Below are 19,016 nucleotides of genomic sequence, written 5' to 3'. Positions count from 1 at the left end.
TCATCCAGCGGAGTGGATGGCGGGAATGAAGAAGGAAGAAGGCAAATTGATTAAGCAAGGTCAAAGGCCGAGCTTCCGTTCAGATATTCATCAAGCCTGGCTCAAATGTTTCATATTTAGGTTTATTGTGATCCTCTTCGGAGAAGAGAAATCGGAAAGGAAAATTATACATAGCTTGGAAACACGACAGGAAATAAATTGGAAAAAAGGAATTTATAAGGAATCTCTTTGTAACAATTTCAAAACTTTTCCAAAGGACTAAGTGGAAACCTTTTTATTTTAAAATTTCTTCTATGCTTGTTTTCAGTATCTTTTGTGGATCAATTCTCTGAAATTGAGAATTTCATGAAAACTGTGAGGCACAGGTGTAGGAGTACCGTAGGATGGAGGGCAATGGTGTGCAAGTAGGTGTGCCATCAAACAACTATAACATTGGTGATGCATACCGGCAAGATGGAAGTGGGCTTATAGTGGGAGTGGCAGCAGGGGTGAGGTATTGGGTGGTCGGTAATTGCAGAGGGTAGAATTTCAGGGGGTAGAGGTGTTATGGTGGGGTGGACTTACTAGATAACCCATGGAGGTGGGCTTATAGTGGGAGTGGCAGCAGGGGTGAGGTATTGGGCGGTCGGTAATTGCAGAGGGTAGAGGTGTTATGGTGGGGTGGACTTACTAGATAACCCATTTCCAGCAATGGCAGTTTGCAGCAATATCAACTTGGTGTTTGGTGGTGCAGCACGATAATGAGAGACGGGGTCGCCATAAGGCTGAGAGCATCAAGTGTCTGATCTGGATGCAAAATCCCAGCAAAGTCCCATCGATTTTGTAAGACTTTGCAAGGGTGTGGAATGGGAGAAATGATAGACCACATGGATCGACAGGAAAAATGAAGTTGTCTACCATGCCACCCCAAATAACCAAACACTCTAACAACCCATTAGGGTGGAAAAATTCGTACAAAAATCTCACTTCTTCAAAACACCACTAATCAAACAGGCTTAAGAAAAATAAGTAAAAGGGAGAAAAAACAGCAATGATACAATCTACATGCTCCAATGTCCTTGGTACCAAAAAAATGCAACACTGATGTAACTACTTTTTATTTTTTATTTTTGATAAAAAGTCACACGAAATTACGTGTGTGTGTGTATATATATATATATATAGATATAGATATAGATATAGATATAGATATATATGGACATGAATTACATTCTAGAAATCTATAGAAAAAACCTACTCATATCTAACCCAAGATCTCTACACCTTCGGAATGATTGTATAATTAACTCAACAACATATTAGGAACAACACCTTTAAGGGAGTTCCTTTTTTTTTTGCAAGATGAGAGGAGAGAGAAGCTCTGGGGAGGCAACTCTAGAAGCTGGTAATGTAGATGATCCAAAGGACAGTCGGCCTCCAGACCGTGTCGGCCTTAATCACTAACTTTCTAAGGCCTGTTTCTTCAAGGATGAATAGAAACTCGACCTCAGAGACACATGCAAACAGATCTATGGAGGGCGGCGCAGAGGGTCAGATCAGGGCTGAGGTTGTGATTTCGGAAAATGGCAATAGAGATGAAGGGCGGCGCTCATACTCCTCTGTGGTGGGACGCGTATTACCGGAGGTGAAGAACTTGCCAAACCCAATTCACGCTGGTGCTCACACCAAAATTATCGTTCCTCAAGAGGCCTATAAGGAGTGACTACTACGGTTCAGGTTTGCACTGATAGGCAGGGCAAACTTTAGATACCTATCAATGAATGATATAAGGGCAGAGGCACGAGCATCATGGAACCTGAAAGGCGGCATGAAGATGGCGCCTATGGGGAAGGGATATATACTCTTCCAATTTGAAAGTGAGGGAGACATGGCAACAATGTGGAGAAGAAGCCTCACAAGAGTAGGGAACCAAGTGATCAGATTCCAACCGTGGAAGCCTGATTTCGACGTTCACGCTAAAAACATCGAAACAAAGCTGGTTTGGATTAGATTCCCTAATCTTCCTCTTAAATACTGGCATGAGAAGATCCTTCTCACTATGGCAAAGGCGGCAGGGAGACCAGTGGCATTGGATAGGTGCACTCGTACTGCTGCAATGGGTACCTTTGCGAGGGTCCAGGTGGAAATCGAAATCGGTGTAAACAGATTGGAGGAAATTCACGTTGAGAGAAAACAGCCAGGAACGAATGAGATTTTCTGGTTCACTCAGACTATCATTTACCAGGACGGGATGCCCAGGTGTGGCTTTTGTAAGAAGATGGGTCATTTAGTCAATGTTTGTAGAGCAAAGAAAGATGTTGATGCTAGAGAAGAAGCTCTGCGTAAGGAAAACATCCCTGGTGCAGTTTTTGCCGATGAATATGCCGGTGCTCAGAGTAATGGCCTCCAGGATGGAAGACAACCGGTGACTGAAGGAAATAGATCAGGAAGGCTTTCTTCCCAATCAAATGAGCGATATCCTACCTTTTCTGGAATGCTCATTTCAAGAAACTTGGAGGGCAACCCAACTAATGAAAATCTCAATGGAAATATTCAAATTTGCCTTCCTTTGGAAGAGGCATGGAGTAAGGAACAAAATCTTAGTGAGGGGCATGACTTTGTGCATTACATTGAGGGGGATAATCACTTAACTGCATTTGGGTCGAACTCAGATGATGGGTTGGATGCTGGGTCGGTTAATGGATCCGGTGATGGATCCAGGGCTCATATGATCTATCTAAGTTCTGCCCTGCCCAGGGAAGATGACGGTTTGGTTGCTGCCCCAACCCATGCTGAATCTGATCATCGTGCTAATGTAAGATTCAATCAGGAAGCACACTTTTCTTCAATCATGGATAATGGGAGAGAAGGGTGAGAGCAGTTCCAAAGTGATGGAAATGCAAATCATGAAATCGGAAGGACCCAAACAGTGCAATGGCGCGAGAATATCATCTCTTCTTTTAACCCTTTACAGGTGACTGGTGGCACGGTGGTGGTCAACCATGAAGTGGAGCATATCGATAGGGTCCTTTGCGAAAGGGAAGCAGTAGTACATGTGCATAGGAGATAGATTAAAGGAAAACAATTGGCCAATGCAGAGCAGATTTTACATAAATCTGGCCGTATTGCTTCTTCTAAAAATAGTAAATGAAGGTTCTCTATTGGAATATTAGAGGGATTAAGAAGGTTGCCGCAAGGTTCGCATTGAAGAATATCTTAAGAGATAAGAAGCCATATTTTTTGTGTATTGCTGAGCCTATGGTTTCTGATGATGCATTTCCAAGGCTGTTATTTAATAGGCTTGGCTTTGATCCTGACTTTATCCATAATGAGAGAGTTGGTGGCATTCCAAATTTATGGCTGCTTTGGCATCGAGGCGTGGCAAGGCCTGTGGTGCTATCACCCTCGGAGCAACACATTTCTGTTTCGGCTCAATGGATTAAGGAAACTATTTTTCTCTCTGTGGTGCATGCTAAGTGTTTCTGAGCTGCTAGAAGACTGTTGTGGGCTGACCTAGTGGCTTCCCATCCCGGGACATCTGCCCCTTAGATGATTTTGGGAGACTTCAATGCCACTCTTCTCTCCTCAGTAAAAAGGGGGCCTGGTTCCTATAATCTAGGATCAACAGGAGATTTTGGAGCTTTTGTGGATACATGCTCGCTGATTCAAGTCCCTTCCTAGGGTAGAAAATTCACATGGACCAATAATAGGAGAAGGGGGCATGTGGCGGCTGTGCTCAACCGAAGCTTCTGCAATGATGCCTGGATCTCGCAGTTTCAAGAATGTCAACAGTATGTGTTGCAAAGGGTGGCTTCAGATCATGCCCCCATTCTAGTTGTGTCTGAAGCTTCTGAGAGGCCAAAAAATTGCCCTTTCCGATTTCAGAGGTTCTGGATGGATCATGATGCTTTTCTTCATACAGTTGAGAGATCTTGGGAGGTTGACGTCACTGGCTTGCCATTGGTGGTTGTGTCTTAGAAATTAAAAAGACTGAAGGGAGCTCTGCGCTCATGGGCGAAAGAGAGCTTTCCAAATTTTAATTTGGATTTGATGGATGCAAAAAGGTGTATGGAGGATATTCAGGCTGAAATTGATAGAGATGGTATAAACGATGTGGTTTTTGCAAAAGAGGCGGATGCTAAGACCAGGTATCTCAAGGCTCTTGAAAATTATGAAAAATTATGGGCTGAAAAATCTCGATCCAGGTGGAGGGAACAAGGTGACAGATGCTCTAAATTATTTCATATCTCTGTGAAGATGAGAAGATTAAAAAATTCCATCAAGGCCCTGAAGAAGGATGATGGGGCACTGATTTCTGACAAGGTGCAAATTGAGGAATACGTTTCTGAATATTTTGAGCTTTTTCATAAAGGTACCCCTCAAACTGATCACATGGAATTATTGTAATGTATTCCAAATACCCTAGATGATTGGGATAGGAGGCGGCTGGATGATATGCCTTCAGAGGTAGAAATTAAAAATGCAATGGGGGATCTTGATCCTGACAGCGCCCCGGGTCCGGATGGTTTCCTTGGGGCTTTTTATAAAGCCTGCTGGGAAATTATATATTCTGACATATGCAAAGCCATTAGGTGGTTTTTTAGAATTGGTTTCATGCCCTATGGTATTAATAATAATTTTCTGATTTTAATTCCTAAAGTAGAGGGGGCGTTATCTCTGGACAAATTCAGGCCTCTGTGTATGGGAAATTTCTTGTGTAAAATTATCTCAAAGGTACTGGCCCTGAGACTGTTGCGAGTTCTCCCTAAATAAATTTATGAGGAACAAGGGGTCTTCCAGAAGGGAAAGATCATTCACTCAAATATCTCTTTGGCCTCCGAGCTGGCCAATATGATGTTTGCATCTACCAGAGGAGGAGGTATGGGTCTAAAAATAGACATTCAGAAGGCGTTCGACTCCATTTCATGGAATTTTATCTTCCATGTCTTGAGAAGATTTGGTTTTTCTGAAACGTGGATCTCTTGGATCTATCAGATTCTTGCATCTGCCAGAATCTCAGTTCTTCTTAACGGTGGCCCGGTTAGGTACTTTGTCATTGAGAGGGGTCTGCGGCAAGGTGATCCGATCTCCCCTATGCTGTTTATTATTGCCGAAGAAGTTCTGTGTAGAGGTCTATCTGAGCTGGTAGCTTCTAAGAGCATTAAGGCTCTCCCAGGTCCTCGTGGTGCTATTACCCCTACCCACATCCTTTTTGCTAATGATGTTTTCATCTTCTCGAATGCTTCCATCAGGTACGTTAAAAACCTCAACACCTTTCTTTCTAAATACCAGTACTTCTCGGGACAAAATAAATTTAGAAAAAAGCAAGTTATTCCTGGGATCAGTGGCTACTCACAGGAAGCAGAGCATTATTGAAGAGTTTGGTATTCCCATCTGTAATTTCCCCACCTGCTATTTGGGTGTTGAAATTTTTAAGGGAAGGATAAAGAAGGAGTCTCTTCTCCCTATTATGGACAGAGTTAAAGGTCGGCTGGCTGGGTGGAAAGGAAAAATTATGTCGATGGCTGGAAGATTAGAATTGGTCCGCTCTGTCATTTTGGGAATGATGAATCATAGCTCTGTTGTCCGTTGGTGGCCATCAACCCTTATTGCTATCATGGAAATGTGGATGAAGAACTTCATCTGGACTGGTGAGGTTGATTCTGCAAAAAATATCACAGTCCGATGGGATGTGTGTTGTAGGCCCAAGGATGAAGGAGGGTTGGGGTTGCGTAGGCTCAGGGACATAAATAAAGCAATGCTATGCAATATGGTCTGGAGGGTAAGACATGAGAAATCTACAGCCTGCAACTTCCTAAGGGCGAGATTTCTTAGGAGTGATGGATCTTTCAAATCAAGCTATAAGTCCTCCTCTATTTGGCCAGGATTTAGAAAGATGTGGGATTTTATGTCCTCAAAAGAAGCTTGGCTGATAGGAAATGGCGAAAATATAAAATTCTGGACTGATAACTGGTTGGGAAATAAATCCATCCTGGGAATGTTCGATCTCGAGGATGGTCCTGGTTCCCCCTTCAAGGGCAAGGTTAGTGACTTTATTGAAAATCACCATTGGAAATTGCCTAATGTCAGATCACCCTTATTGCAAAGCATATTTGAAAAGATCCGAGATACCAAAATTCCTTCGTATGCCTGTGAGGACATGTGCTTATGGAGTTTGTCTTCTGACGGAAGTTCTAGCTCTAACTCTGCCTGGAATGATATCAGGAGCACCAATCCTAAAGTTCCATGGGCTACTCTGATCTAGAATAAAAAAATTACAGCCATGAGCGTCCATTTTTGGGTGGAGGATGGCACATGAAAAACTACCAACAGATGAAGCCGTTCAAAAAAGGGGCATTGCTTTGGTGTCAAGATGCGGCTTGTGTGGTGTGGAGGCTGAGTCTATGGATCACATTTTCCTTCAATGCTCCTTCACAGAGGAATTATGGTTGTTCTTCAGTGGCTGCTTCAATGTGGTTTGGAAGAAATCGGACTCCATGGCTAATTTTCTCCAATGGTGGAAAAGGAAGCTTAATATTGTTTGTGGCAAAGAGGTGTGGGATCTGGGGTTAATTAATGTGGCTGACCACATTTGGCATGAAAGAAACAATAGAAGGCACGAAGGCAAGATGAGGCCAATAAACTTCATCAAGCAAATGATTCTTGAGGATATTAAATCCTCCAAGCCTAGCACCAAAGGAGAGGTGAAAACTGCCGCTGATGTCATTTGCTGCAGAAAGCTTGGCTTATTGATTCAGAATAAGCCAACTCTACCCATCTTAGAGGTCTATTGGTCCAGGTCTCAGGTAAACTGGATCAAACTGAACTTTGATGGAAGCTCTATGGGCAATCCTGGTCGAGCAGGAGCTGGTGGGCTCTTTCGCAATCATATGGGAGCTATTCTGGACTCCTATAAAATTCTTATGGGGGTCTCAAAGGTTTTCCAAGTGGAGGTGAAAGGGCTAATGGTGGGTCTGATGCGTGCTCGAGAAATGGGAATTACTCGCTTGTGAGTGGAGACGGATTCTAGTGCAGTTGCGATATCCTTCCAGAAAAAGAAAATCCTATGGTTCGCCATTCAGAGATGGATCTTCCTTCAACCTTTCTTGGAGGAAATTTCATGGAAACTAACTCACAACTTCAAGGAGGCAAACTCGATTGCCTATTATCTGGCTAAAGATGCAGCAAAGACGGGGATCTCAGACACTAATATCATTTTTCCTGATCATATAAAAGATCTGATCAGAAGAGATGCTGAAGGCCGCCCAAATTTTAGATTTTGTTAGTTCGCTTCCTTTTCCCTGCTGATGGCAATGCCGAAGGTGGGGGATGGGATTGCGATGCTCGCTTGAGTTTCATTTTTCTTGGTTGATTGTATTTCATCCTATTTTTCTTTTTAATATAATGCATCTTTAGCGAAAAAAAAAACTCAACAACATATTAAATATGAAAGTAATGTTCTACTTTTCATCTAAAATATCACGTTAAAATTTTCAAGTACATGGTAAAATTTAATGAATTTGAGCCTTTCCAACAGACTGTATCTTCCAACCCTATCTTATACCATCCATAAAGTGTGGAAACCACCTTTCAGGCGTGGAGAGCATGTATGTGTGTAGGACCCTACAATTGTCCAGAAAATATAATATTTTTGATAGAGAAAACAAAAGGAAACAACATTGAGAAGATGAAGCCTAACTAAGGGTCGACCAACCAAAGGGAAATTGATCATATCATCTAAACATGATTAACACAAGCAAAATACAAAACTGAAGTCTTTGGATTTCATTGGCCCTATCAGGGGGAAGATTTATCAGCACATGTTTCATGGTGGACTCAAAAATCCAACGCCATTGGTCTGTCTCAAATGTTGATGGCCGGTTTGATTCTATTCCCATACTTTATTTGGATGGAAAGGAACTCCAAGAGACTTAGGGGACTTCATCGATCTTATGGTCAAGTCTTTCATACAATAATGGAGGAGGTTCGAAGACGAGGCCCAGGAAAGTGTGATAGAATTAAATCTCGCCTAGACTCTGAGAGATGCTTGAAGCTGAATATTGAGGTTCCAAGAAGGAAGATTAAAGGGGTGCGAGAAATTTTCTGGCTGCCTCCGATGGATGGTTGGTGGAAGCTACATTGTGATGGCCCGTCCTTGGGTAATCCAGGGAATGTAGGAGCAGGTGGCATTATAAGGGACAACAAGTGCCAGATTGTATCGATTTACAGCTCCTTTTTAGGAATTGCTTCAAATTTCCAAGCTGAATTTCAGGCGTTAATTGAAGGAATTGAGAGAGCAAGAGAGATAAATTGTGCATCTCTGTGGATCGAATGTGATTCGGGCGCTGTGGTGATCATGGTTCAAAGGGGTTTGGTCCCATGGTTTGTTTGGCAAAGGTGGTCTTCCCTTATTTCTTATCTCAGCGGTATAAGATGGAAATCACTCATTGTTATAGGGAGGCAAATCCTATAGCAGATTTCTTGGCGTAGACGGCAGCTAAGACGGAAGCGTCTTCATCAGTTGTGGCATGGCCCCCTGAGGTGCTTGAGTTTTTGGCTGAGGATGCGATGGGCAAATCGCCCTTCAAATTTTATTAGCTTTCATTTTATTTTTTATGCCTAGCGCCCCTCTTTCTGCTGATGGCAATGCCGTAGGTGGAGGTGGGTCCTAGGTTGTGTGCTAGTTTTGGTTTTTCTTTTGGAACTTCTTATTATGGATCCTCTTTGTACAGTTTTTTATTTTTCCCCTTTCGTCTCTTAATATACATGACCCTTTAGCCAAAAAAAAAAAAGCAAAATACAAAACTAATTAATTTCCTAACATCGAATATCAAATAGAAAATAGCCACCTAGTATAAACATTAAAAGTGTCATACACACATACATGTAAGAACACACAAATTAAGGGAACACAGAGAGAGAGAGAGAGAGAGAGAGAGAGAGAGAGAGAGAGAGAGAGTCTAGGATGTCTGAAATGATACATGGAACTTATTTCAAACCGTTCAAAAGACATGCACTGTTCCAACAACCCATGACCTTCCACTGGCAAAGAGAAGAGGGGCAGTTTCTTCCAATGATCCCAAAACAATATCCTCCTACGAAAGAAGCTGGATTTGACGTTGGCACTTCATTGATAAGGTCTGCATTAGCACAGCAAATTAAGAGAGTAATATGTATTTAAGGGAAGTGTTTCCTATGGGGAGTGCAGCTCCTGCGAGTGCACAAGGGCCAATGGGAGTATACGATGAAATGTCAATAAAGACGTCATTTTCTATTTCATGGGAAGGTCCCCCAGGCCACCGATGTATCTCGGTGCAGGTCCACACTCCCTCGTTGAAACTATTTCCCATGTACTTATACAAGTTAAAAGGACAAAAAACTATGTTTATGATATTCAGAAATTGAAGAAACGATAGAATAGATATATGGGAATACTTTTTCTGTCTGGAATGTGTCTTTCTTTCTTGTGGGCATGTTTCAAACATAACACCAAGCATTCAGGGAGAGAAAGAAGATGATGCAATCTTATCTTCGTTGGTGGGTCAATCAAGGCCAACCCAGCCTAATCTGGCATAATCAAGGTTGATTAGAGAGCCATGCTGGCTGAGCTATTCCTAGTAAGACTTGCTTAGGCTGAGTTATAGGGACCTAGGGCTGCATTGAAGTTTTAAGAAATCCAGTCTTGTTGCACCCCTAAATTGGATACGCAAGCCATTTCCAAGTAGTACGATTGTTAACATAAAAAAAAATATCACACTAAATGTTTTTGTCAGGGAAAAGAAAAATTTTCACTAATGAAAAAGGAAAATGAAAATTTTTGGGAGAGGGTTTCCTTAAAGGCAGTGTGGCCCTTACATCAGAGCAAGAGCCAAAGGAAACACATAAAATAGCATCAATAGGGGCCGGATTTCTATCTTTCATGAGGGATGGAGCAATCATTTCATCCCACTTTGTGCCAAACCATTGGAGCCACGCTGCCTTTTTTTTTTTAGAGAAAAAAATATTTGAAAGTTAAATGGGAGTTTGGATCAGGTTCTCATATGGTGTCTAATCCACACTTGAAATCCACGCAATGTAAAAGCCTGTTGTAAAATGAGAGAGATTGAGTGGATTCCATGTATGGATCAGATACCATACGAGAATGGTTCTCTAGCCAAGGAAAAGGAAAGAAAAAGAAATTAAGCTCACCTTACTTGATTGTAGAGCCTCCTTAAATCCTTACGATCATCTTCTCAATAAACGAGATCCAGCTTTGCGAATTTGACTGATCCAAACTTAATGGATGGTATATGCTTGATCTTAGGCCAATCATCTCCCACATCTTCTTCAGTCCTTTCTTGGAATTTTGGTGGCATACCAAGTAAATAAAGCTTCTCAAGACTGGAGACATTTTGCAATCCATCTGGTAACTCCCTTAGGCTGTTTAAACTGACAAGACTCAGAAACTCAAGATTGGGGAATGACCCTTCCTCCACCTTTAATTCTTCTAAGTCAGTTAAAAATGCTAGATCCAAGTATATAAGATTAGGAAACCCTTTTGCAGGAAACACCATCTGGTTTCCCAAGAAACTTCTCTCATGAAGTTTGAGTAACTTTAGGTTCTTCAATGCTGCTAGGGTTTTCATTGGCCCATCTTCTTGCTTTAGATCTGTATGACATAACTCCAACTCAGTAAGATTTGGTGGAAAGAAATTGGGATCCGTTGGTAACTTTTCCATCACTCCTAACAATCTCATTTTGTAGAGTTGAAAATGGTTTGAAAGTGAATCTTGAAACTGTAGCTTGCCTTCTTTCCATTTAATATCCAACTCCTTAAGGTATATAAAGCTGAGAATGGAGTTAGATAATGCTTCTCCATAAAGGTCCATGCTCACTTCAGTTATCTGAAGCTTTCTGAGGTTGATCAATTGCCCAAAGTCATTGCTTATCCAATTGTCTCCTGTTGTAGATAGTGTATGAAGATTCCTTAATCGCCTGATTTTCGGAGGAGCACGAACACCGGCATCAATAATCTTGCAGTGAAGATTACAAGAAATTCCATTACCAGTAGCAGATGAATTAGAATGTGAAACAGGTTTAAGATTCGCATAAAAATGTCTTAGCTCTTCCAATTTCCATACTGACCAAGGTATGCCATTGATTCTAGTCTCTGATATATCTAGGGTTTGCAAATTTTGGAGATTTCTTATTGAGGATGGAAGCCTTTCTATCTTGGTTCCATATAGATTCAAGTACTTTAGGAGGACAAGCTTGCCTATTTCATAGGGTAATCGCCGGAGATCTGTTACTCCTCGCATATCCAACACCCTAAGAAATTTGAAGCTTTTATAGAAAGATTTCTCCTCTAATCTTACATTGCTCAAGTGATTGAAGCACAACATCGACCGGAGACTATTTAAAGATGAGCTCTCTGGAATTTCAGTCCCTTTATCCATCTTGCTAGTTAAATGAACAGCAAGTCGACGCGACATGGTATGGGTTGGGGAACGTTTAGTCCCCAAAATGTTGAGAAATTTGTCTTGCCGCCCTTTTGAGATCGCAAATTCTCGTAAGAGACCATGGATGCAAAATTTTTCAATACTTCCATTTGATCTCCTACATAGTACTTGGATCATGTTCCTTTGATTCAAGTCTTCAAGGTAGTTCTCAGCAACATCTTCCATTGTTTCTTCTCCTGTCTCTTGTATGAAACCCTCTGCAATCCATAATTGAATTAACCTTTCACAATTGATGGAACTGTTTCTTTGGAAAAGGCCAAGATAGAGAAAGCAAGGCTTCAAGAAATTAGGTAGATTATCATAAATAAAAGATATTAGCTCCAAGCATCCAGTAGTAAAGCCTTGAAGTATCTGCCATTTCACATTTTGCAATACTTTGTTCCACACTTCAATTATCTTCTGCTTTGCTAACAAGAGACCACCCAATAAAACAATTGCAAGTGGTAAACCGGCGCATTTTTCGACAATTTTCATTGCTGGTTCCTCCAGTTCTTGAGGGAAACTACTCATCTTAGGGAAAGCCTTCTTTTTCAAGAGCATTAAACTGTCATCCTTTTCCAATTGTTTCATGTTGTAAAGATCATCTGTAGATGATAATTTGGCATATTCAGCTACTTCAGGAGAGTGAGTAGTCAGCAGAACTACTATACCTTCTGTGCTTTGGATGATTTTATCTATGACATGATTTTTTAAGTCATCCCAATCTGTTATGTTCCATACAGCATCAAAGACTACTAAAAATTTCCCCATATCTTCCCTCTCATGATTTTGCATCTTGATGCTTTGCAAGAGACTTTCCGATTTAAAATTTTGGGAGACATATATCCAAGCACAAGAATCAAAATAAAATTTAATATCATTGTAGACCTTGTGAGCAAGGGTGGACTTACCTGAACCAGACATCCCAACAATTGAAACAACATGGCCTACTACTTTCGCTGAATCTTCTTCTTCTTCTTCTTCTTCTTCTTGTCTCAACAACATTTTAGCCACAGCTTCTGATTGACTATCGAAGCCAACGACATCGTCTTGTTCCACATTCGGGGCTGATCTCCTCTCATTCAATGCCACATCTTTGCCCAAAGACTCTTTATCATCAAGGTTATCAATGGCATACTTTGATTTGTAAGTTGAAATCCTTTCAATCCTTTTGTTGATGTCCTCAATTTGGCTCCCCAACTTGTGAAGAGTAATAAGTCTGGCAGGATACTTGATAAGCCATCTTATATTTCTCTTCCTTAGCCACATAACATTTAGGATGAAGATGTCAAGGGCATCCTCAGCATCATAAGCAAGGTCTCTGATCTGGCTCACCCATAGCTCCACTCTCTCATTCCTTTTACCTTGCATTTCAGCATCCCTTAGAAAGGAACTGATCCATTGGAGCTCATCACGAAGAGACACAACCTGCTCTTGCACCCTATGCAGAAATTTGTATTCTTCTATTATCATCACATGCAGTCTTTGGGAGAAAGATGTGATCACACTCTCAGCCATATTTCTCCCAACCTTGAAACAAGTATGGGATTGCTTATTCTTTAGAACTTCTGGTAGTGTGGTGTTCTGTGAACACAACACTCACTAATGAAGATTTGTACACCCTCAACCCTTTCCATATCTTCAGCCTGGGTGGTATGCATGGATCCCTCCAAGCCGTCTTGAAATGGCTTTTTTACTTTTATATATATCCCACTTCACCCTTTAAATGGTCGGAAATGGAACAGGTGTTGGATCCTCACATGTACGTCCAAGTGAACATACCATGCACAATTTCGATTTTCAACAATTTGGCAAGATTCCACTAATTGAACCAAACCGAGCCAAATAGTTATAATACGGTTCACCCTTAAGCGCGAAACCCTAATGTTATTTTGGAACTTTACTGTTGAAGAAGTCTAATAATGATTGGACTCGAAGTTAACAATGCGCTTATAGGTGTCAATGATCCTTCGGAGTGTAAATCGGCTTCCAAGGTGTCAATTAGGGGTGTTAAAACCTAGCCCAACCTAGGAAATCAATCGAACGAAACTGAACCAATATGATACTATTGGATCATGTTTTGAGCTAAGGTTTTGTAAGACCGAAACTAAATTAGATTGCAGTGAAACCGATAAGACATCGAACCGAACTTAAAAAATCGGATCAAAACTGATTTAATCTAATAAGAAAACGATACCAACCCAAAATTCATTTAAAAAAAAGCACACACATGATTTTTTGTACACTTGAACATGTTTACTTAATAAACTGAAATCAAACCGATACCGATAAGAAATAAAAACTAAGCCGAAATCGATGCATTCCTATTGATTCATGTTTCAATTTTACTCATTTTCACACCGAAATGGATCAATCGACCGATTGGTGGTAATGGTAATTTGGCTGTAGGTCTACTGGTGTCAATGCAGCATTTTCTTCCAATGAAGATTTGGATTCCATTAAGCGTAGTGCAGCATCTGCTGGTTCTGTCCCCCATTGAGAGTGGTGCTGCATGCGTATCTCTTCACAATGAGAATGGTCTCCATCAGTGAGTGGTAATGGGGGTTGATGACTTTTTATTGGTGTAATAATTAATAGATTCATAGAGTGGGCAGACTAGCTTTGATCATGCCTTTACTAATAATGTAATTGTGAGTGGGGTGGTCCTGATTCATTAGGAGTGTAATTTGGCTCTTCCAAGGGAGTGACTGTTAGTCCTTGGGGATGGAAGGGAGGTTGATATAGACAAAGGTCATTTTTGTGGAGTGGGTGATGGTGCTATTGAAGCTTGTATTGATACTAGTGGATGCTGAGAGGGATGATGTTATGATGGCTTCTTAGATGAAACTTCCTTGTTTTGTACACCCTGTTCTCCTCATGGTGAGGACCATCTCATCTAGGGAAAGTCCTCTAAGAAAAGAAGAAGCTGCATAGAAGTTAGTAGATAGAGGAGCTGAGGTCTCATTGATTGGCTCCCCGCAGTCAGCTATGGCTCTGGCACCTGGATGGTTTGGTTCTTCGGATTTCCTTGGATTCCTCTTTCAGCTTGATTTGTCAGGTGGTTGTTTTGATTGTGGAGTTCAAATCTCCTTGTTTTCTTTTCTCACCTTTTTTTTTCTTTCTCTTTCTTTTCTTTTCTTTTCTTTTCTTTTTTTTCTTTTTTTTTCTGGTGGGGAGTTAGGGATGAAGAATCGGTGCTTCATTGAAAATATTTTTAAAAAAATAAAAAATAAAAAAATACTAAGATTCAAGTCAGGTCCAATTTCTATTCAGGGTCGGGACTCTTTGTATGGGGCATATGCATGTGATGTCAACTATAGTGGCTAGTGATGTGCTTGTTGTTCAGAGGATCAAAATTCAACTGCCTAACGTAGTTGGTGAACTGTGATATGCAACAAATCTACGCTCACCAGGAGATCTCAAGAGCGTCCTAGCTATTATCTGTTTCCCTTCCCTATCTATCAATAAATAAATAATAAAAATTATAGTGGCTAAAATCAGCATTTTAGGTTGGTGGCTAGACTGTGTTTCTGGTTTACCAAATGTATTATTTTTCCAAACCAAGGAATATAACTAGAAAGCCAGGACCAGTCAAGGGACCTATTTCAATTAAACCCAAATGACTAGTCAAGAACATAATTAGTTAAAACTGGAATGGCAAAAAAAAAATTCTATATCGCATGTTTAAAATGGCTCAAATGGGCCAATAAAATTACAATCAAACATTTCTAGAACAGAAAAAAAAAAAAAAAAAAAGGAGAATATACACATATCGTGAGACATACTAATACTTTATTAATTAAATATTAATATTTAATATATGCATTGTAAATTTATATAATATTAAATGATTTTTTATAAATCAAAATTTAAAAAAAAAATTAATTACTAACAAACAAATAAGATTAAAAAAGGAAGCATGACCACAGATTTACACTGCTAACAAGTTTATGTTGGGGATCCTTTACCATATTAATCATATGAATAACCCCATTGATGTTAGAATACAAAAATCATAAACCAATCATTAAAAGATTAAACATGTGTGTAGTCCCTAAACCAAGATCAATAAAATATTTCTTTCATAGGTCTTAAAATACATCACTATATAGATTTACTATATCTATAAAAATCAATGGGACATCCATGACATAAACTATAAATGGGAATAGATAAGTACTTGTGTGTAAGTTTTGAAGTCCCATAAGTATTGATCACGTAACTCTCTCCCATGTGCTTGAAGATTAGTGGAGTCCCAGCCACTAAGATCTTCTGTAGCCTTTCACCCTTGGAATACTCTCACATATACTATTCCTATAGGAAAGTCCGTGCTTCCAAAACCATGAAGGTGTTAAAGTGACGACTGTAGGAATCTTTAGCTTCTATTTATAGTAGAATCCCTAAAACCCTAATTCATTCCCACAATGGATTGGGCTAGGAGTTTCCTAATCAAAGTGATTCTATAATTGCTTGGGCCCAATGGATCAATCGGTATCAGTTAAACCCACCTAAAAATCCTAAAAATCTCTCACTTGGGCTACACTGATACTGATGTCTTTCCATTGACACTTGGCCCAATAATCCCAAGGCTAAACACCACTCAAACAAACTTTGATTCAATCAATAATTTCTACTGTTGAACAATAGTAGAAAAAACACCTCAATATACGGCATATAACTATCTAATGTTACAAACAATAGAAAACTATCAATCCAAATCGCCTTGAAACATATATATATATATATATAAGGAATTTATATCATACCTGTAATCACATGAAATATACATTTCCTTATAGGTCATTTCCTGATCTAAAGATCAGCCTACTTTGAAAACCTCACAGGTAGTAAACTTTGATATTAATCAACACTTAGGCAAACCACTTTTTTTTTGAATTAATATCTTACTTTGGCATACCGCTATGGCTAACTGCCACTTTCATAGATTTAGGTTAAATACCACCATAAATCACAACCTTTGGTAAACCGCCTGTGGTAAACCACCGCTTCTTTGGAATTAGGCTAAATACTGTCATACATCACGAATCCTAATGAAATACCGCCAATTACCTTGACTTATCATCAATTACTTTGGCTAAGCACTACCAATAAACCTTAGCAGACACCGCCTTTAAACTTTGGTTTTGCCACCATGATATCTTTGGTTAAATGAGATCATAAAACTCTCACAAACCAAGCATATCAAAACCTCAATAACATCAATGTCAAAAAACATGGCTCTTGAGCACTTTGTCGATAAACATAGGTAACATCACCTTTAGGCAAATATCACATTTATCTTGGGAAACACACAATTGAACTGAATGTACCACTTTGGTGGGTTTCACTCATTTCTATCATATTTTCTACATTTGAGATGAATATATGTACAGAAGTGTATGCTTTAATGTGTTTCTTACATAACTAGGGACAACACAAACAAATGAAGCATAAATATACATAAATAATTTAGAGAATAGGATTTAAGATAAAATCATTCCAAAATTACTCCAAAAACATTATAAACATAATAGGGTAACAAAATTGTTCCTATTTCCCTTCGATTGTGCTTTGATCAGCAACAATACCTATTTGGGTTTCCTGAGAGCTAAAACCAGGCCAAGTAACCCAAAAATCTCAGGTATGAAATATGCACACCAAATAACAGGACTAGAAAATTTAATATATACATTTGGTAGATAAACTACACAATAAATGTACATCTAGTAAATAAAACACACAAGAGTCACAACCGTAACTACATTCCTATCCTTTGAGCTAAGAATGTATTGGTCTTCTTGTAAATCCAAATTTATTGTGAAAATACAATTACTTTTATCACATATAGGCTTAGAAACCTCTAAGCTACAATCATTTCCATACATATGTTTTCTTTAACTTGGGTGACATCACCTTTGGGCAAATGTCACCAACTTTACTGTGTTTGGAAAAAATTATGAAAGAATAAGATGTGCCACTTTGGTGGATTCCACTTAATCCTTTCATAGCTTCCTAGAAATATACTGTGCAACATAAAATGTGCGGAAGCTCACACTCAGTTTAATTCTAACATATTTATCCATCATAGGGTGTTTCAAACAAAACATACAAGAACAAAATGATATGAATATTAATTTACTATACATTTCAGTCATAAATAATTTTTCAATATCAGGATAATAATAAATCAATGCAAAACTTAAAATAGTTCTTTTGCATGAAAAACAATATATTACACTAAATTTATTCTCCCACTAGCAACCTAGTATACTGACCTTCTACTAGTAACATCTTCCCACTAGCAACCTAGTATACCGAATGTATCCACCCACTGGTAAAACCACATAAAACAGCTTAAAATCCATAATTCTATCTTCCCACTTGGTTTGATCAGTCATAAATTAATCCATTTATTGGAGAATACAATTCGTTAAATGTGACATACATATAAACTTGTTCACATAAGCCCAAAAACAAAAGAAAACTAAACATTTATCAATTAATATTCATAAATAGGTTTTCAAAGAACAATGGCACTGTTTGAGAATTTAATATTGGATTGATCAAAATCGATACTAATTCAACCCAACCAATCCAAATTGATCCAATCGGAATACAAAAATAACACATTAAATAAACTTATAAACTATGGTCATAGTCATGAAACACTCATCCACCCTATTGCCAATGATCAATTGTCTAATACCTTTTAGGGTAAAAATCTTTGCTTTAAAAGCATAATACTAAACTATTGATTTGGTGTTCCTAGTATAGAAAACTAGGTCTTTGAGGCATATATAGACCTCCATATTCCCAAGCCACTTTTAAAGACATTCAGTTTAATGGTTTAAGTTAAGGAAGAATAATCCATTTAATATATAATTAATGCATATAACATCAATAAATTAAAACCAATACTACATCACTAACCATTAAACGTAACCAGAGTGTCAACTGAACTACATTCTCAACCTTTGAGTCTGAAATGCACCAGTCCACTAAAAAACTATAATGACTGTGGGAGCTCTTCAACTTCGAAAATTACAACCACCATTTCAAACATGAACTAAATATCATTTTACATGTAAAAAAAACAAGCATGTAACTATTAGAAAAATAAACATTACAATGCTCAATTATCAATTACTTCAAGTGTGTTAACCGGAACTAAAAACCTGACCTTTGGGCTGAACCATACAGGTCCACTCAAGTTTGCGCTATTACTGCGAGACTTCTTCTAACTTTCAAAAAAATACCATCATCTTTAGATGGACAGCATCTTCTAGGTTGAGAAATCCCTATTCTATTTTTCACTTGCTTCAACTTTAACTTCTCTTTGATAATGTCACATTTGGGTAAATATTAACAACATTGCTGCCAACCATTATTCTCTATCTTTTTAAACAAAGAAGACATTTGATTTGTATTCTATTACAATAAGGTTGAACTTTACCACTTTGGTGGATTCCATCCAATCTTACTGTAATAGTCTACAAATTCATTCCGACAACTAAAAGTGGGATTGTTTAAGCATAAATAAAAAAAATATTCATAAACAAA

At 38.9% G+C, this 19,016-nt stretch overlaps 3 protein-coding genes across 4 annotated transcripts; 2 read left to right on the top strand and 1 right to left on the bottom strand.

Moving 5' to 3' along the window:
• The first annotated feature begins 1,756 nt into the window (after positions 1-1,756).
• LOC122062570 lies at positions 1,757-2,854 on the top strand. Its single transcript, XM_042626193.1, has one exon. It carries the CDS (start codon positions 1,757-1,759, stop codon positions 2,852-2,854), a length of 1,098 nt encoding a protein of 365 aa, XP_042482127.1.
• A 1,193-nt stretch (positions 2,855-4,047) lies between these two features.
• LOC122062568 lies at positions 4,048-6,244 on the top strand. Its single transcript, XM_042626192.1, has 4 exons — positions 4,048-4,351; positions 4,643-4,713; positions 4,975-5,231; positions 5,338-6,244. Exons 1-4 carry the CDS (start codon positions 4,048-4,050, stop codon positions 6,242-6,244), a joined length of 1,539 nt encoding a protein of 512 aa, XP_042482126.1.
• Positions 6,245-8,941: 2,697 nt separating this feature from the next.
• Positions 8,942-13,118, bottom strand: LOC122062561 (disease resistance protein RPH8A-like). 2 transcript variants are annotated; one of them, XM_042626189.1, is made up of 2 exons: positions 10,168-13,118; positions 8,942-9,119 (listed from the first exon to the last, which is right to left on the bottom strand). In XM_042626189.1, exon 1 carries the CDS (start codon positions 12,972-12,974, stop codon positions 10,212-10,214), a length of 2,763 nt encoding a protein of 920 aa, XP_042482123.1. In that variant the 5' UTR covers positions 12,975-13,118; the 3' UTR covers positions 8,942-9,119; positions 10,168-10,211. The 2 variants fall into 2 exon arrangements, with proteins under 2 accessions (XP_042482123.1, XP_042482124.1); XM_042626190.1 differs by having other exon boundaries at positions 10,173-13,118.
• Between the last annotated feature and the right edge of the window lie 5,898 nt (positions 13,119-19,016).

The sequence above is a fragment of the Macadamia integrifolia genome, unplaced genomic scaffold (genome assembly GCF_013358625.1).
Source record: "Macadamia integrifolia cultivar HAES 741 unplaced genomic scaffold, SCU_Mint_v3 scaffold1073, whole genome shotgun sequence".
Taxonomy (NCBI): Eukaryota; Viridiplantae; Streptophyta; class Magnoliopsida; order Proteales; family Proteaceae; genus Macadamia; species Macadamia integrifolia.
Note: the sequence above shows the minus strand (reverse complement) of the source record. Positions and strands in the feature narration are given on the sequence as shown.